Source organism: Babylonia areolata, chromosome 2 (genome assembly GCF_041734735.1).
Source record: "Babylonia areolata isolate BAREFJ2019XMU chromosome 2, ASM4173473v1, whole genome shotgun sequence".
NCBI lineage: Eukaryota > Metazoa > Mollusca > Gastropoda > Neogastropoda > Buccinidae > Babylonia > Babylonia areolata.
In genome coordinates this window covers 20,968,640-20,987,765 of record NC_134877.1, presented here as the reverse complement: position 1 = coordinate 20,987,765, position 19,126 = coordinate 20,968,640, and the positions used below count along the sequence as shown (strand labels likewise).

The window sequence follows — 19,126 nt, the reverse complement described above, 5'->3', positions numbered from 1 at the left end:
CATGACGTCTACCAGTCTCAGCAGGTTAATTTGTGACTGCTACACCTGAATTTGTAGCTGCCTAACAGTAAAACCAGAAATGAAAAGAAACACACACCCCCCCTCCCACACACACACACACACATACACACTGAGATGCTACTTAAATCCATTTTCCTCTTCCAAAACTATTTTTAAATATTTCTATCAAATTAACATTTATTACTAGTTTCTTCAAACCACATCCAATATAGTAATTTTTTTTAACTGCTGTTCGACATTCTGACACATGCACAGACATGCAGAGAAACGCACATGCTGCACACAGGCCACAACGATGACTCCATTGCGGCAGTCCAACCCCCTTGGCTGAGAGTCCAGTTTTATCTGTATGTCACTGGAACAAAAATCAAAAACCACACACACATCATGAGCATCCAACTAAGCAAAATGAACAGTTTGCAGAGCAAACAAGGAAGGAGTAAAAATGTGAGAATGAGTCTGCCCCCACACATGCATACTTTACATTATTCTCTCTCCTTTGGCAGTGAACGACATGAATGGGGGTTTTTTTTTTCAGTTCGCCTCTTTCCCATCCCCCAGTTTCCACCAGTTCTTTATGAGCAGTTAAAAATTGTAAGGGCAAATTTTGTCACAAAAATTAGTTTATCCTTAAGAATACCTTTTTCCTTAATTTTCTTCCCCAGCTTTGTCCAGTCTCACAACTCCAAAGGAATTATTTCTGATTGTAGTTAAGCAAATTTAGGATTATGGATCATTTTCAGAAATGTGCTGCTGGGCTGCTATGATACTGATCAGGTTAAAAGAGAAAACAGGTGTGTTCCGTTGGGAACATAGGGGTGGCAGGAAGAACAGGAAAACAGAAAAACAAACAGGCAAAATATGAGACTAGAATCAAATAAAATAACAAATCAAATTAAATATGAAAGAAATGAGCATGTACCAAACGTGCAATGAGACTGACAAAAATAGAACTGAAAGTGACAATAAGAGAGAGAAAGAGAAAGAGAGAGAGAGAGAGAGAGAAATTGATAAAAAAAACAAACTTACTAAAATGCAGGCAAGGACTGACGAGGAACAGGAACTAAAGAAAAAGCTAAAGGACGCCGCTAATCAACACTCACCTGAAGTTCTTGTTGGTTACAGAGCTGACCCGCAGAGTGTCATCAACGCCAACAGAGTAGAGTCTGTCTCCCTCCACTGTCATGTCCCTCACTTCACTGCTGTGCCCTTTGCCACTAAAAGTATCGTTTTCCCCATTTTCAACATTCCAGTAAACTGTACAGCTGGTTAAGAAAAACACATGTGGCTGACAAACTGAAAACCACTGTATTTGTATTTGCATTTCTTTTTATCACAACAAATTTCTCTGTGTGAATTTCGGGCTGTTCTCCCCAGGGAGAGCGCGTCGCTACACTACAGTGCCACCCATTTTTTTGGTATTTTTTCCTGCGTGCAGTTTTATTTGTTTTTCCTATCGAAGTGGATTTTTCTACAGAATTTGGCCAGGAACAACCCTTCTGTTGCCGTGGGTTCTTTTAAGTGCGTTAAGTGCATAATGCACACGGGACCTTGGTTTATCGTTTTCATCTGAATGACTAGTGTCCAGACCACCACTGAAGGTCTAGTGGAGGGGGAGAAAATATCGGCGGCTGAGCCATGATTTGAACCAGCGCACTCAGATTCTCTCGCTTCCTAGGCGGACGCTTTACCTCTAGGCCATTACTCTACTAGCACTCCATAGAATTTAAGGTATCACATTTACAAGCTGTTGCTCTTTGTGGTATAGTAGTGTGTGGAAAATCGGAATTCAAACTTTGAAATGTTATAATTGCCCCAATCAAATACATATGAAAAATATGAAAACCTGACATAAATACATGAACACAGGTGTGGATAACAATTACCACAATATTACAAAAAGAAAAAAAAAAGTAGATCTGGTTTGGTCATTGTTTGAGAGAACTCCTTTCTTAATTCAAGGGCGTATTCAATGTATTTGGAAAGGTCAATATTATTTTCATCTTTTTGTGGATTAATTGTTGTTACAACCTGTATAGTGGAGTGATGAGGCGCATGATGTGGTGAGACACATATAGGCCGACATATCAACATCTGCAAGTATGATATTTTCTTAAATAGCAATTTGAGTTATGCATTTTTCTTCTTTCAACCTGATAGATTATTTCTAATTTTCCCTTATTTTTCAGCTATTTTGGAGAAAAACACCAACCTGCTGTCCTGAAAATAGGTCACTTTAATTATTCAATGATATCTAGTACTTTGACATCTGTAAGTATGTTTTGTTTTATATAGCAATTTTGAGTTATGTATTTTTCTTCTTTCGACCAGACTGATTCATTTCTATCTTCCCTTATTTTTCAGATATTTCAAAGAAAAATATCAACCTACTGTCTTGAAAATAAGTCACTTCAATAATTTTCAATTGTTCAGAATTCAATAGTGAAACTGGAGACAGGGGCAAGAAAATAATCACTGTACTGAATCCACGAAGCAAGCATTTTGGACAGACATAAACACATGTTATGTCATCAAACCATGACCTTAAGCTTTCAGCTCCTATTAAAAAAAAAAAAAATGCAAAGGAAACGGCGTTTATGTCTGAAATGGCTTGTATTAGTAAAATGTGCACCTCACCGTCTCAGATTCTAGTAATTACACAAAATCCTGGCAAATTTACAACAACAAAAAATGCATATTTTTTTCTGGCTGTAAGGATACCAATGCCTTCTTGTCCTCCAGTGAAGGCAGTTCTCTTGTCTTCAGACAAAGCCAGCGCAGTGATTGGTTTCATGTGACCCTGAAGACAAATGCAGAATGACATGAGGTAAGACAAACCCTTAATTCATCATTTGTCTTCAACACCAGTGCTGCTGTCTATCCCTCAGCACATACCAGCTTGCTCACAATCTTCATTTGATAATGTATACACACATTCAGCAAACTGTGGTGCAGAAAATAAATCATGTGTTGTGTGTTCCTGTCATTGTGCTGTGTCAGTGTAGGTGTCAGTGCCCAAATGGTGTGGTGTGGTGCTGCAATGTGCTTTTGTGAGGTTTGGTGTGGTGTGTTTGTGTGTATCTCACATGGTTTTGAGCTGTGGACACTTGTCAATTACCATGCAATAAAAATCCCAACAATATTAAAAGTATATTTAAGAAAAAAACAGAAGAGCAGTCATGATGATGGAGATGATGAAAGCAAACCTGATGAGAAAAATAATGATGGCAGAGTAATGACAGGTCAAAAACGCTTTCCTTCAACTTAAATCACCATCACCACTCTCATATTCAGTTAGGCAATATAACACTGATATCTTTTTTGTTGTGAGCTGAATGTTTCCACTTAACCAGCAAATGAGGCAACTTACATTGAGAACTCTCTGATTAGTTCTGATGTAAGCGTTTTTTGGGTGGGTTTTTTTTTTTGCGTGTGTGTGTGTGTTTTTTTTAAACTTCTTTTATTCATAATCATTTCTTCTTTTTTTTAATTTGTGTTGTCCCATCTTTTGCACCATTTCACAGGCACTGACCTGAAAGTGTTGCAATCTTAGTGCCATGTGTTATCAAGATTTGCAAAACTTGAGGCCACACATCAGAAGAGATCCTGCACTGCTTTCAGGTCATTTCAGTGGTGCCTGTTTTATATCAACTTATGCAGGACACCAAAGGCAAATGCCACAGACAATCTCTTACTCACAGAAGCAGACAGTGAGCAACTCCCCAGTGTGGTGAATCCCCAAATACCCCTTCATCCATTAATCCGCTGAGACTGTGACTGACATGAACTCAAAGGAATGGAGAAGATAGAGAACCTTACACTGAGGATTGAGAGCAACATAACAAAAGCCACAGATTTTCCAACAACTCCTCTTTCATTTTCGTGACAGGGATGAGCAGGCTGCTCCATTTCAGCTTGCAACTCTTTAACAAGGCTGTACTTCACACATCCTTTCATAATACAGTCCTGGTGCCAGTCAGGTCAAATGACAGACACTTGCAGTTTTGGTCAGGGAATTTGTGCAACACTTACAAAGAAATAGCTGTTCAGTGGATGACACTGGATGGACTGTGTGGTCCCATCTTGCTATTTCAGCTTAGTTCAGTTGTGGGTCAGTTAGCCACAAGTAAAAAAAATGAAATAAATGTATTTATACAGCAATGAATGCTGAATCTTATGCAGGGATAAATGAAAGTACTTTCACACCAATGGCTCCCACAATACACATGCTCAACTTTGATTTGGAGGAATGAAAGACAAACACATATAGGCAGAAAGCTAGATAAACTATAGACCAGAAAGACAGCTGGAAGCACGGGGCAATTTTGTAAAAGAGGCTGTTTTTAAGGCCAGACTTGAAAGAGCTGAGTGCAGAGATTTGATGATGCAAAAGAGGGATCTGTTTTAAAGTGTATGTTCCAGAGACAGATAAAGAGCAGAGGCTGCCTGTGGAGTGTTTGAATCTGAGAACACAGTTCAAACCTACTTCTTCCAGCTATGAAGTCTGACACTACCCAGTTTGCCACACAGGATCCCCCCCCCCCCCCACACACACACACACCCCACAGGAATTTATTATCATTTAATCTCCCTTTATTTTGATCTTCACATGAAATGATCACTTATTAATGGGTAAGATAAAATCTTTAAAAAAATTCTCCACCCCCTTATCAACCTTTCTTTTTTCTTTTCTTTTTTTAAAAGTGCTTAGCTCATACCAAAGAAGCTGGGGTGTGGTTGGAGCTTTATCATCCAAACTTAAAACTGCATTTTAAAGAACTGAATTTGCAAACTGGAAAATGTCAAACAGTACTGTTGATAGTCTAATACCTATCTGAAACAGACTTACAAAAGAAAAAAAAAAAGAGATGATTTCAAGAACACCAGGAGTTGCAATCCTACCCTACCCTACCTTCTCCACTGCCAGACTTACTTTGATGACCCTTTTGGGTTTCTGGGGATTGTTGCGGTCATGGTAGATGATGTGTCCCAAGCCATTGACAGTGATGATCTCATCACCCTGCCACAGGCAGCCCAGTTGCATGTCGTGCCATGGAGCATCAGACTTTCTGGCCATCTCGTCCATTTTAAACACACTGAAACACACACCACCCAGCTGACCATGTTAACAACCTATCTTCTGCACAGGATTTTTCACCACTGTGGATTGCTTCCTTTCTGTTCCTTCTTATTTGGAACTGTTGGGAAATTTTTATAAATGATTCTATATTGTAAATGATTCTGTCAGCTGCAAGCATTATCTCAGGTCTGTGAAACTCTGCATAACTATTTGCCTAAACATGACCATGTGCCAGCTTAATCTGGTCTTTCACTGTGTTTCAAGTAAACCTTATTCACAAGTTTAAAACTGCCAAGTCACATATGCAAGCACACTTGACCTTGACCTTTAAAACAAACACAGGATTTTCAGACCTGACAGCCAAACACAAGAACAGAAAGATCTCATTCTTTTACAGACGGAGTTCCAGTAACACACATTCTGCACTCAATGTAATCCATCTTGTTCAATACCCAGTCCAAGATGCTGACTGCTGAAGCCTGTCAAATGCATTGGAATTCAATGATTCAAAGTTCCATTCCCATGATGGTCATTTGAAGAAGTGTGCTGCAACAGGAACAGCTTTACTACAATCCTATCTTCACCTTTTAACTATGTATTCTACAAGAATAAAAAATCAAACAGCCAAATATCAAAGTACAAGTATCAAATGTTACCTCTTATCTTTCCATTTTTTTCCCATTCAGTTACTGCCTCTTCAAAACTGTCTCCTTTTGTACACAGATCACAAAGGTACTTACCACATCTCTTTCCCAGTTGCCACATCAAAGATCTTGGCTGTCTTGTCCCCTGAGGCAGTCAGAACCTCGCTGTCGTCAGGGCTGAAGCACAGCTGTCCAAACATTCACAACTTCATTCTTTATGGCAATCCTAATTCTTCACACTGTCAACATGAATGGGGCTGGACGCAGCCAGTACAAGGGACAAAGGGCGAATGAAAAGAGGGAGGGTGTTTGACAGGCCAGCAGAGAAACAGAACTGCAGAAGGCATGATAAATACAGGAACACATAAAAAGAAAGAAAGATGGCAAACAATAATGAATGTGCTCACAAACACACACTTTACAACACTTGTACATTGTGTTCATCATTTGGAATCAATCCAAAACTGAAAATTTTATGTTTTTCCCAATCATGCTGAAGTGATGTTCTTCACAATTTCATTCAATCATGCTATCTGTGGTCTAAATATAATCTTCTACATCATCTATATAATCTAGCTATAATCTTCCTCTAAACAGAACATCACAATTTGAAACAGTTTCCTATCCTTAAAGAGGTCCACAGTTACGCATGACAATAACTTCTGGACCCTGAGGTAAGAGCTTGAACATTTGTGCAATGCTTAGTCTATCACCTATGTCTCAACCACCATGTGTCTGAATCTGATGAGACTGTTTTGTTGTTATATTTTTATGATCTTCTTAAAAAAAAACATATACAAAAACCCAGTATACAGAGAAATGCAAGGTTAAAAACAAGCATGACTAAAACTGCATGAAAACATCGGCATGGACATAAACTTTACAGACAGGCTCAAACCAGGACTCCAAACTTTGGCATGGAAGCACAGATTATTACATGATACGGAAGAGGACACTTTGCACACACACAAAATACACTGGTTTGTGTGTTGTTTTCAAGGACCCCCACCACCTCTTTCCCCACCCTCAACAACAACAACAAAGGAAAAAGGGGCTGGGAAGGAAGGAAAAAAAGACAAGAGAAGAATAGAAGGAGGGGGGTCAGAAAGGTGAGAAAATTAAGAAACTGTAAGAAAAATAGAGAAGTGACACAGCAAGGTGAAGATTAACAAAAAAAATATGTAAAAAAATTAAAATAAAATAAAATAAAATAAAACAGGAAACAGAAGAGAAGGAAGAGACGATGAACAACAAGGGCAACAACTACTAAAGTACTAACCTCATAAATGCCACCTTTATGAGCAGGACTGCCGAAATGTGTCTCATCAGGGTTCTCCATGTCACCATTGTACATGACCAGCTGCAGGGCAAAGGAAAGAAAATCAGTCCTTCTGCAGCATGCTGTCTGTTTTCTGCACCTGCCAGTCTCACTCGGCACCTAAGTGACCCTGCAGGCATGCGCCCGAGTAAATGTGCACATACATGCCTGCATATCAATCAAGTATCAAAGCATGTTGGTGTCAACAAGCCCATGTTCATACCCTTCTGAATCAGGCCATGCTGTGTTATGAGAGAGAGAATATCAGTGTATGTGTGTGTGTGTGAGAGAGAGAGAGAGAGAGAGAGAGAGAGAGAGAGAGAGAGAGAGAGAGAACAAGAACAAAAACTTCAATCCCCAGGCCTCTGGCCCCTAGAAAGAGGTCAAAAGTACACAATATGGTGATCATGTAGCGACAACTCAATGTAAAATAGATACTAACTTACACCTTAAAAGTGCCTCTTGCACATTGTAAATTTATTCTAAATGTCTTCACTGCTGCCAACGAATTCCTGTTGTATATTCAGGGCATTAAATATATAAACACAGAGTTTACGAATACTAGAAATAAAACCATTCTTCAGCAAGTGAACATATGACTGACCTTCAGAGTTCAGATGTTTTTGCCTTAGGTTACATAGATAACAACTGTTTATAAAATAATTTCATCTTCGACCACATTACAACGTTTACATGCATAATTTGAATTACATTTGAATGTTCTCCTGAAAAATGATCCATTTATTGGGAGCAAACCAAGCCGTAATTTTATCAAGCAGTCCCTAAAACGTTTTTTATCCACAAAGTTAAAATATTGCTCACATTCAAAACTAGTTTTGACCAGCCTGTAGTTTTGATATATATCTTTATACATTACTGACTTGCCCCACTCTTGCATAAATATATCTTTCATTCTTTGCTTAAATAATAACAAAAAAGTTTGCTCACAAATAATGCCCTGTTGCAACCAGACATACCCAAATCCAAGTCTAAATAAAGTATTTTTAACTAAAGACACCCAGCATTTTTTTCCCCTTTCGTCCAGGTTTAACAACATCAAATATGCCTGTCTGGGTAATCGGTGCACATTCATATTCAACAACCTTACCAGTACCTGATACACCTCATAGCACTATTTATATAACAGTGGATAACGTCCTAATTCTCCGTGTGCAAACTTGTTTGGTACTCAAAGTGGTATGTTCAGAAAATGTTTATATGCAAAAGGAATGAACCTTCTCGATATTATCAAGTCTGTTGAGACCCCACATCTCAGAAGTGTACAAAAGAATGGATTGTACCTGAGCACCAAATATTTTGAAAAAACATTCTTTGGAAATATCATTCAGCTTCGTTATTATATCTTATACAGTCAATACATACATGTTTTCCTTAAGTTTTACTGCTAAGGTCTCTACTTTTCTGTTTATACTCATTTTTGTTGTAAAAACAAACCCTAAATAATTATTTTCATTCACTACTTCCAGAGCATTTCCATCGAGATTGCACTTTCCATTTCTTCCCAAAAAGCCAGCTTTTCGAAAAACCATAAGAGTGTTTTACAATATCATCTGCAAACAGAAGAATGTACAACTCCAATAAATCGGGCAAAAACTGAATTCCATGAACACCACTGTTTTCAACTGCTGATGCAATTTTGTTAACAAACAACGAAAACAATATAGGGCTTAACATACATCCCTGCCTTTGGCCAAGGGGACAATAAAAAAATTCTTAACTTATCTTCAATACGCACACCAGACGCAACATATTTATACATAGCAATGATAGCAGTCATAAACTTTCCATTTATACCATTCTGAATCAAAAACTAAAATGGCAAAATAAGTCATAAACACAAATCAACAAGTAAAGAGAGAAAATGTGTGCATGTGAGCATGGGTACATAGTGGGTGTTGGGGGGTATGGGTGTGCATGGGGTTTGGTGTAGGCATGTGCATGTGTGTGTGTGCAGGTATGTGTGTGTGGGTGTGTCTGAATGCTTGCAGGTGTACCAGTAGTATGCAAAAAGTGAACCTTCAAGTGATTTTGATAAAGCAATCACAATACTGGCCCTGGGCCTCAGTGGTTAATACTTTTATCATTACTGTTCTATACTGCAGCATACTTTACTGTTCTACTCTGTCAAATGCTGCTGTGTCAACTCCAGCCCTGCCAAGTGAAATTAACAAAGTTGAACTGAAATGAGTCCATTCCCTGAACTACAGTGAATTATACTGTAGAGAATTGTATGAACAGCTATGCACAATACTGTGCTGTTGTACGATTGCAATGCTGTCTTCAGCTATGCATGGTAATGTCCTTGAAAGAACTGAATTCACACATATGCACAGGATGAAACCTTTGTTGTTGGCTCTTTTTTTTTTTTTTCAACACAGCTATGCACATCCTAAGTCAGGACCCAACTCCTATCAACACCTAGGTATTTTCATTTTTCATTCTGCCTCCTCCTTCTGCTTTCATGTGCATGAATGTTTTACCATGCCATGTTGGCAGCCATATTCCGTTTTCAGGGGTATGCATGATGGGTATGTTCTTGTTTCCACAGCCCATCAAACCACGGCATGGATTACACTTACAGGATCTTTAATGTGCACATTTGATCTTTTGCATGTGCATCACATGAAGGGGCTTCAGGCACTAGTAGGTCTGCACATCTGTTGACCTGGGAGATAGAAAAATCCCCATACAACCCACTAGTCACCGTGACTGGGACCCTTGACCCTGAGATTTAAAGTCCACCACTTTAACCATTCACATGTTGCATCCACCTTCAATCCCTGTGAAGAGCCACCCTCCAATCTATGACTTGTCTTTGTGTGTAAGCAAAAACTGAATATTGTATGTCTGTGCATCAGCACGTGGACTAAGCAAACTATGGTATATGTCTGGATATCTTCTTCAAGATGTCACTCCACATCTGTGATGTTAAGCAGAGGAAGAATAATCAAGCAAATACTATGGTCAACTGACCAGCTGCACTTGCACCAGGGCAAACACTCTGACTTTGTACAATGTAGTGCTTGTGACACAAACAAACCTGCCCATGGCACTGGAATCAACTCACCTTGCCATCTGAGCCTCCAGAAAGGATCACATCTCCTTTTGCGTTGTACCTGGCCACGTTGACAAAGGTTGTGTGGGTCTGAGAAAAAAAGCAGACAAAAGACTTTGGATACAAATGTGCATGTTTATAACATCATTATCAAAACAAGAGGCAAAGTCATTATGACTCACATGTAACTCCTGCTGCAGATTTTAAAATACAAGAATGAATATAAAAAATGCGGGTGGTGGAAAGGGAGACGGTGGAAATGAAGGGAGCTACAGTACTTACATGCATATAGTCCAGTTGTCATGTCAAAATCATGATTGCCAGATTGGATGCATGTTCTCCCAAGTAATAGAGGTCTAAATCAAAGTTCTAAAATTTCCCTTGTTTTTATCACCATTTTCATTTTCCAGCTTTGATGGATATTAACACACCACACAAAACTGAATTTTAGAAATCTATTTTGAGGGGTATCTGCAATTAGATGACATTATGTAAACTGCATACCTTGATGGAAATCTTATTTCTAAGCTTACTGTCAAAAAACAATTTTGTGCAAATCTGTTCAAATAAGTTGTTTGTGCTCCACAGTCTAAACCAAACAACAAAGAAATACATGTTTTGTACCTGTTGAAGTTTTAACCTATTCCCTTATTTTCCATGGCATTATTGCTCAGATACTTCACAACAAAAGTGGCTGGGCCTAACACATGCAGAACGATTCCCACAGTGAAGGACATTTCAGGCAAGATGGCTGATGAATAAATGCCATCGACTTCAAATTTCAGAAAGTTAAAACATGCACATGAACCACTGAGCACCACTTCCCTAGAAAGAAAAGAACAATCACAGATCAACAGATTCAAACCCTGATCATACTTACATTTTGAGTTCTTGTGAATTTGAAAGGGGGGCCCTTGAAGAATGTCACAATTTGGTCTTCACCTGCTGTTACCAGGCTGAATGGGCGAACTTGGCGGTAAGAGATGGTGTTGATGGCCTTTACGTGGCCAGTTAACTCTCCCACAGAAGAGCCTGTGTCCATGTTAAAGACATGGGCATACCTGCACCAACGCCACATACATTAACTGATCCCGAAGAAATGTCTTGCACAATGTGAAACAATCCTTTGCCACCCACCCCTCTTTATCTCTGTCGGAAACATATCTCCAGTTTATCCCAGTTCATGAAATCAACTGAAGCTGTGCATATGCCACCATTTTTCCTTTTGGAAAAATAAAACTAAGTAAATAAAAAAAATGGATAAAATTTATGAGTGTTGTCTGTATTATTGACCAGAATCAAAATCCACAAAATATTCATGACCAAGTTAAAATCTGGCAATAAAGTTAAACTATAACAGAACAAACCTCACAAAATTTATCCTGCATTTGAAACATTGGACATCTCAAATGAATATTGTTAGAACTGAAATAACTGAAATAAGACATACAGCATCTAATGTCAACATTACGCCTCTCAATGTTTAACGTTGCTTGTTGTCCAGCCGACTGCACATGGTCATTTCAGGACTCCCAAACCATACAAATGCTCAAATGCATCAACACAAAACTGTGACACACACACACACACACACACACAAAAACAACAACAAAAAACAACAACACTAAAACCCACCCACAAAACACAGTTCATGACACATTATCCTAATCATATAGGGCAAATAAAAGTAGGCCATACTGAGGATGTCAGCCCTTCTCCTTAATTCTTCATTCCCAGATGACAAAAAAATCAAACCAATGAGAAAAAAAAGAATTAAAAAACAACAACTTCAAAGCAAAACATAAAATACAAAAAAATGTCAAATAGAATAAAGTGTCAAGGCTGCTTGAAAAAAGAAAGGGGAATGGACTTCCAGAAAATGGAGACAACAGTGAAGGAAGAATGAGAGCAATTAAAAAAAATTTTTAAATTGAAAAGGAGCAAATTTCTAGTATGAATTTTAAGAAGGCAGGGATGATGCAATTCATACTGAAATACCCCTGGCATCCCATGAGGGGATGCCTCTCATGCATATACATGCTACATCACATGCCAACATGTCTTCCCAGTGCATATAAACACACATGCACATGTATACAAATATATGCATACACACATAAAAAAAATACACACAAACACCTCCCCCTACCCACACGCAAAAACACACTTGTATATACCCCTTATGTGATCAGTTCAAGATCAATCTAGTCAGATCAGTCTGACCTCAGATTTCAGTTGTTCCCACTAGCAGGTGTATTACATGCATAGCTGCATATCATCAGATTAAGTTGAAAACTTTGTGTCAGTATGTATGACATGTAAAGATGTGAAAAGTATGAATTCATATTTTTTTTTTGTTGTTTTTAAATACAAGTGAGTACACATATGTTATTTACTATTTAGATCTGGAAGTGAAGTAGGTTGTTTTGATGAAATATTCTAATCCAACTGGCATTCACTGTGCTAAGAGTCTGTCTTAATTTCATTGGAATGACATATTTCACCCCAAGAGTCAGATAATGTACAGTTTCTGTCTGAAGCTGACATCTTTGTATCCTGTGTAGGAGCATCCTTCTGGAAAGTTACCTTGTCATTTTCTGTATTGCATTTTATTTATCATCACCCTTTGTCACTACATAATTATTTCTCCCTGTGGAATTCAGCCTGCTCTCCCCTGGGAGAGCGCGTCGCAACAGTGCAGCACCACCTTTCTTTCTACCTACAAGTGCATCTGTTTTCCTATCAAAGTGGATTTTGCTACAGAATTGTGCCAGGCACAGCTCTTTTGTTACCGTAAGTTCTTACACGTGCGATAAATGCATGCTACACACAGGTTATCAGAGCATCGTCCTATCCGAATGACTTGTGTCCAGACCACCACTCAAGGTCAAGTGGAGGTGGAGAAAATACTGATTTGATCCCATGCACTCAGACTGTCTTGCTTCCTTGGCAGAGGCATTATCACAGGGCAACCACTCCACTTTACCATACGTATTATGAAGGAAGCAAACTACAATGAGCTGAGCTAAGCTTGTTTCCTGTTCAATGCAATTTTAGGAAAATGAGCCAATGTCAACAACACAACTACTGATGACAAATAAAATGCTATTATTCTCCTCCACTGGCAATGTACCCACTTAAAATCTATGACCAGAAACCAGTGAAGGAGGGGAAAAAAATGCCATAGTCATTATCATTTGAGAAAGAAGGCACACACATATGCACATCCCATTGTGAACCCCCCGAAGACAGGTGAAAATGCGACTAAGAAAACAACCAAGACAGGAAAAAGTATTAGAAAAGTAATAAAAGAAGAAAAAAATCAACTTACTTTGATGCTCCAGCTCCACACACAGCGATTTTCTTGCCATCACAGTCCCAGCTTATATCACGAACCTCTCCTCCAAGAACTTCATACTCGTACTTTAGTATGTGCTCCGGGTTGACCGTGTCCCAGATCATGATCTTGCCACTCATATCTTAAGATGAAAAGAATAGGGAAACAGGAGTTGGGAAGGGGGTGACATGAGCCTACTGCATGCAAAGCTCACATGAAGAGAGAGAGAAAGAAAAAAGGGAGGGAAATAAAGGATGGTGGAAGACAGGGAGGGTGACACAGAAAAGGCAGACAGTGACAGTTTTATTAAGAAAAAAAGACAATCTACACAGTCCAATGGCAAATACAAAATGAAACACTTCTATTTCATTTGGGGGTTCATTTGCACACACACTATGAAACAGTCCTGTGTTTGGTTCGTTTAAAAACACAACAGAAAAGTCTAGTTTTCTGTCAATTTACACACATAGCATGAAAGTCTAGTTTTTAGTCCATTTGCACACAGTATGAAATAAGTCTAATTTTGAGTCCAACTGCACAAAATACAAAAAAGGGGTGAGACTAATTTTAGAAAATAACAAAACAAAGAACCCTAAAATAGGGCATGCATACATGGAAAATACTGACAGTTACAAAAGCAGATGCAACTCTTGACAATTCATCATTTAGAACTCATTTTACACTGCAGTCCATAGCTTTACTTCTACTTTTAATTACATCCATTCAGTTCTATTTTCCTTTAAATACACCTATTCTTTTTATATTTATATACAAATTTATTTTCAAGAACTAAAAACAATCAAAACGAATAAGCATCTGATTAAAACCAACAAAAGACCTGTTACTTACCAGCTGACGCTATGTAGAATCGTTTTGGTGAGTAGCGAGCAACAGTTGGCAGCTTGGCATGCTGTGCGTATATTTCCACCTTTAATGGATCCTAAAATAACAGCCAGCATGAAAAATATCTGAACAAAAATCATCTATGTCAACAACAAACTTACAAAATGTTAACCAATTCTATGATATCCCCACCACCACCCCTCCTTGATCGGAACCACGGAACTAAACTGTGCAAGAACTTTTTCTTACCCATATTATTTTGCCAGTTCATGCCTGCATCAGTGTGTGCCTGTTGCAAACTAGTATATTGTCATGCATGTCTTTCTATTGACCCCTTTTCCTCTTAATGTGTTTTTTTTGCAAATGTGTGAGCTGTATGGCAGACCTCAGGGCTGAGAGATCCGATGAAATTCATCATTTTTTCTTGATGTAGCCTGTCCTTGTACCCTTGGCTCTTTCTGCCCAACAACTAAATGCCAGCTATAACTGCCCTGGACCAGTGCTACATCAGACCACTGCAGTGAAAAGTTGGGTTCTTCACTAAAACTGAAAATCAGTGGAGAATTCTCAATTTAATCAGTCAAAAAAAAAAGAAGAAAAAAAAAAGAAGAAGCTTTTTTATGCTTCCAGAATCTGTAAATGCCTCAGTAGAGATCGCCAACTATAGAATAGTGTATTGGTACAATAATACTAGTACCATGTCCACTGGGGAAGTAATCATCATGGTATGAGTTAACTTGTATCTGGAATAGATTGAGTTAACAACTTGCAACATAGCTAATACATAAACAAACATCTCTCTATACATACACACACACAAACACACACCTGAACACAATATCACAGAAAAACAAGATTGCCAAAAGCTTTTTCCCCCCCTTAACTTATTAGTATATATATAAACACGTAATAAATTGCAAACTATGTTTAATAATTACATTAACAAAAAGGCTACCAGTGCTCTAAGCACATAACACGTAAATATTAACATAAAACTTAACCCCTAGGCTGCCTGCATGACGAGATAACTCGTCATGGCAAGCATGTATGCTTCGCTGCCACAATGACGAGATAACTCGTCATCGAAATATTCTGACTTTTCCCTGCTTTGCATTCAATTCGTTGACAAAAATGCTGGTAGCTTTAGCTTGGGGAATCTTTCTGGATTCTATTCATAGCTAGAAACACCATCTGCGTCATAAGGCAGTCCTTTATTTGAACGTTTTGGTTGGGTTACTGGCCGCAGTCTTTGCCTGGCTCCGCTCCTCGCTCGCTCAACAAAATGTCGGACTGACTCCGTGTTCATGGCATGCGATTGTGACGAACTAAATCAGCCAAAATTACTTTCTTTAGCTGATGCTCAGAAAGAATTGGAGCATAAATTTGAAGGAGAAGACAGTGGTGAACATTTATAGGACGATTTGATAGAAAATAAAGGGAGCAATCAAGAGAGTGGCCAAGATACAACTATCAGTGAGAGATGCAGGCTGTTCAACTCTAGCAGACGACAGGTCACCTAATTTTTAGCAGGGCACCGTATGAGCTATTTTCTTGGCACTCAGCCAACGCGGTCTGATGAAGTGAGGGTGTGAGAGGGTTGAAGAGGAGGGGGGTGGGGACTGAGGGGGCGTGGCCTCACATCCATATTATCACTTGCAGAAGTCACAATGCATCTATTTCTTTTTCAGTTTTTTTTATATTGTGGTTGTTCTAGTATGATTTTGTGTGTGCAGATATCCATTTGTCCAGAAAATGATATTTTTGTGCAAATTACCAGACTAATGTTTGTAATGAACAAGTTGAAAATGTGACAAAAAACAAAACACTGATTTCAAAACAACAGCATGTCACTTAAAATGCATAAAATGGGAAAACATCATGTGTTTTGTATTCTTTATTCATTTCCCTTTCAGAAAATATATACTTTTATGGGTCTTTCTCCAATAACAAAGAGCACAGAATTTTTTGAAAATTTATACCCGTTTTTTGTGAAAAAACCCTGGCAAATAGATTTCACTTAAATCTTATTTTCCTGGCAGCGAAAGGGTTAAAAATAAACATGAAACTTTCGTTTTTTACAAAAATTCCACAAACAAGATTCAATGTAATCTCGCTACACTCTATATGTATTATATCTGATGTATAAAAATCAAAAGTTAAATCTGTTCATTTGAACGTACCTCCATGTTGCGAATGTACACATTGTGCCCATTGCAGTACAAGTAGTTTTCACACTTCGGATCTCCAGTTAGTCGGAGTCCTTTGCCTCGCTCTGTACAAGGTAGTGAAGCAAACACTTTCTCTGGAAAAGATAATGCAGAAATGAACAAAATACACTTTTACCACTTCAGCGCACGCACAATAATGGCAACAGAAAGTAGCTCTTGAACAATTACAAGCCTCTGACAGCACACCAAGGTACATGATTCATACTGTATATTCTCTTCCAACTAGAACACACTGTAAAAACTCAGAATGTCATGATGTACAGAAGTCGAACAAGAATATGTTAATAACTGCAAATGTCATTAAATTCCCATTAAAAAAACTGGTTACTAATAGTAACAGCAATTATACATTTTGACATTAAACCCAACCAAATAAACCATAAAAATGAAAAACTGTTAAAAAAACCTTAAAATGGATAAAATGGATTACTGTATTAATAAGTGTATGGAAGTTTATATTATTACCATTATTACTGACTTCATAAAAAACTAAAACTTTTCAGTCTTCTGATATATTACATATGGGCTTAAGAGAGAGAGAGAGAGACAGAGACAGAGACAGAGAGACAGAGAGAGAGAGAGTTTAGTGAGTGAAGACATGGACAGAGAGGGGCAAGAGAAAGAGACAAAGACAGAGAGAGACAAACACACATAGAGTGAAAGAGTAACTCTGAGACATGAAGAGAGTGAAAATGGGAAAAGTGAGGCAGAGAGAAAGAGATAACGATTCTTTGCTGAAACGCATGGAGCAGTGGCCAAGTGGTAATGCACCTGACTAGGACGCGAGTGTCTGAGTTTCAGTCCCATATACAGACTGATTTTTACTCCCCACTCCACTGGACCTTGACCTAGATACCATTCCTTCAGATGAAACAAGACAATAAATTGAGTCCATCCTTGTGCATACTTAGTTATAATCAATGTATATATCATATATCGGTAGGTATGTAGGTTGGTAGGTAGGTGTGGTACTATTTATGAGGAACTGAACTGATATATAATTAGCATAATGAAATAATTTTGCTCTGTAAATGTCTTCATTATTGCCTATGAGTTGAAAAAAAGAAAAAAAGAAAAAATCATTAAAACAGAGGTCCTGTATGAACTTGGTGCACATAAAATAACCCATGGAAACAAAAGTTGCTTTGGCAAAAATTCTAAAAATTCTAGCAAAACAAGTACACATGTAGACAGAAATAATATTGATAAAAAGGATGGTTGCTGGACTGTGGCAAACTGTTCTCTCTCTCTTTCTCTCTCTCTTTCACACAGATGAATCTGTTGTGACTATTAAAAAAAATAGAAAGAAAGAAAGAAAAAAGACATATTCAAAAAAAGGAAAAGAATATAATACAAAGGTGTGCAAAGTCTTTTTTGTCAATGTTCTTGATGTTAGAGGAAAGCATTTCTGTGTACCTGTTATCTACCCCCTGACCCCCTCCTGACACATATATCCTCCCTTCCACATTCCTACAGTGTTTAAGTTTGGTTCAGTACACAATTGGTCATTTGACTGGTTCACCACAAAATGATGAAAATCAAAGGGTTATTTTGAAAATTAATGGGTCAGAAAAAACACCCCTAATTCATGCCGCCCTCAGCACCCCATGTTCACACACAACCTCAACTTTTGTAACTGATTTTGTATTTTGTCCATAATGTGTGAAATGGTATGTTGTGTGTGTGTGTGTGTGTGTGTGTGTGTGTGTGTGTGTGTGTGTGTGTGTGTGTGTGTGTGTGTGTGTGTGTGTGTGTGTGTGAGAGAGAGAGAGAGAGAGAGAGAGACAGAGAGAGAATATGTAGACACTATGTACCATTGTTTGTTGTGTTATGATGAACACAGACAATACAACAAAGTTATTACCAAACTCTATTCTTTATGGCTGAAACACTGACTTATGCTGACTTCTCTGGGTAGTAAATGTTCGCATTTAATGATGGTCCTATTAATTAATACAAGAGAAAAAGCAGAAACAAAATCAAAGCAGTACAGCTGAGAGAAATCAGATGTAAAGTGTCAAAGTCAATTGCACTGGTCTCATTCCATTGTGTTTGTAAAGCACCTTCCTCTGCATTTGGAAATCCAAATATTCACATTTATAAAACATCTCTTAAAAAAAAAAAAAAAAAAATCCTAAAGTACCATGCCAGCATATGGTGCAGACCTGTTTAATCCTGTTATTGTGTTTTCACAAGTACAAATGATCAGATGCACTTTAAAGATAATGTCAGTATGTGTTAGTTGGGTATGGAAACATGAACATACCCTGAAAACAAAGTATAGCTGTTCAAATGGTGATGCACATAAAAATCGACTTGTTCATATCTCGATGATGCCTTGATTGGATAGTATATCTCTATTTTCCTTGAAAGGGCCACACTTTTGCATACCATCAATAAAATAAATGGATTAAGTTTCTCAAACACCAAAGAACTCTCTCAAGACTCAGATTCTTCAGATGTACAGAATAAAGAGATTATAACTGTTCTCAACACTCATTTATTTTCTTACATTTGGCAGTTCCTTTCAGTGGCATGCTCTAGGATGTGGATAGTGATTTCTTACAGCAAAAGGTTCT

The 19,126-nt window shown here is 38.1% G+C and overlaps 1 protein-coding gene across 1 annotated transcript in view; it reads right to left on the bottom strand.

Annotated features, from left to right (window-relative positions):
- LOC143299019 (WD repeat-containing protein 1-A-like) overlaps window positions 1-19,126 on the bottom strand; it is a 37,753-nt gene that overhangs the window by 17,218 nt on the left and 1,409 nt on the right. Inside the window, exons 2-12 of the mRNA XM_076612100.1 lie at window positions 16,500-16,621; window positions 14,326-14,416; window positions 13,471-13,618; window positions 11,020-11,200; window positions 10,152-10,229; window positions 7,025-7,105; window positions 5,842-5,933; window positions 4,955-5,117; window positions 2,743-2,821; window positions 1,125-1,278; window positions 295-376 (exon numbers count right to left, since the gene is read on the bottom strand). Coding sequence (XP_076468215.1) covers window positions 295-376; window positions 1,125-1,278; window positions 2,743-2,821; window positions 4,955-5,117; window positions 5,842-5,933; window positions 7,025-7,105; window positions 10,152-10,229; window positions 11,020-11,200; window positions 13,471-13,618; window positions 14,326-14,416; window positions 16,500-16,621 — 1,271 coding nt within the window. The remainder of the gene's footprint in view (window positions 1-294; window positions 377-1,124; window positions 1,279-2,742; window positions 2,822-4,954; window positions 5,118-5,841; window positions 5,934-7,024; window positions 7,106-10,151; window positions 10,230-11,019; window positions 11,201-13,470; window positions 13,619-14,325; window positions 14,417-16,499; window positions 16,622-19,126) is intronic.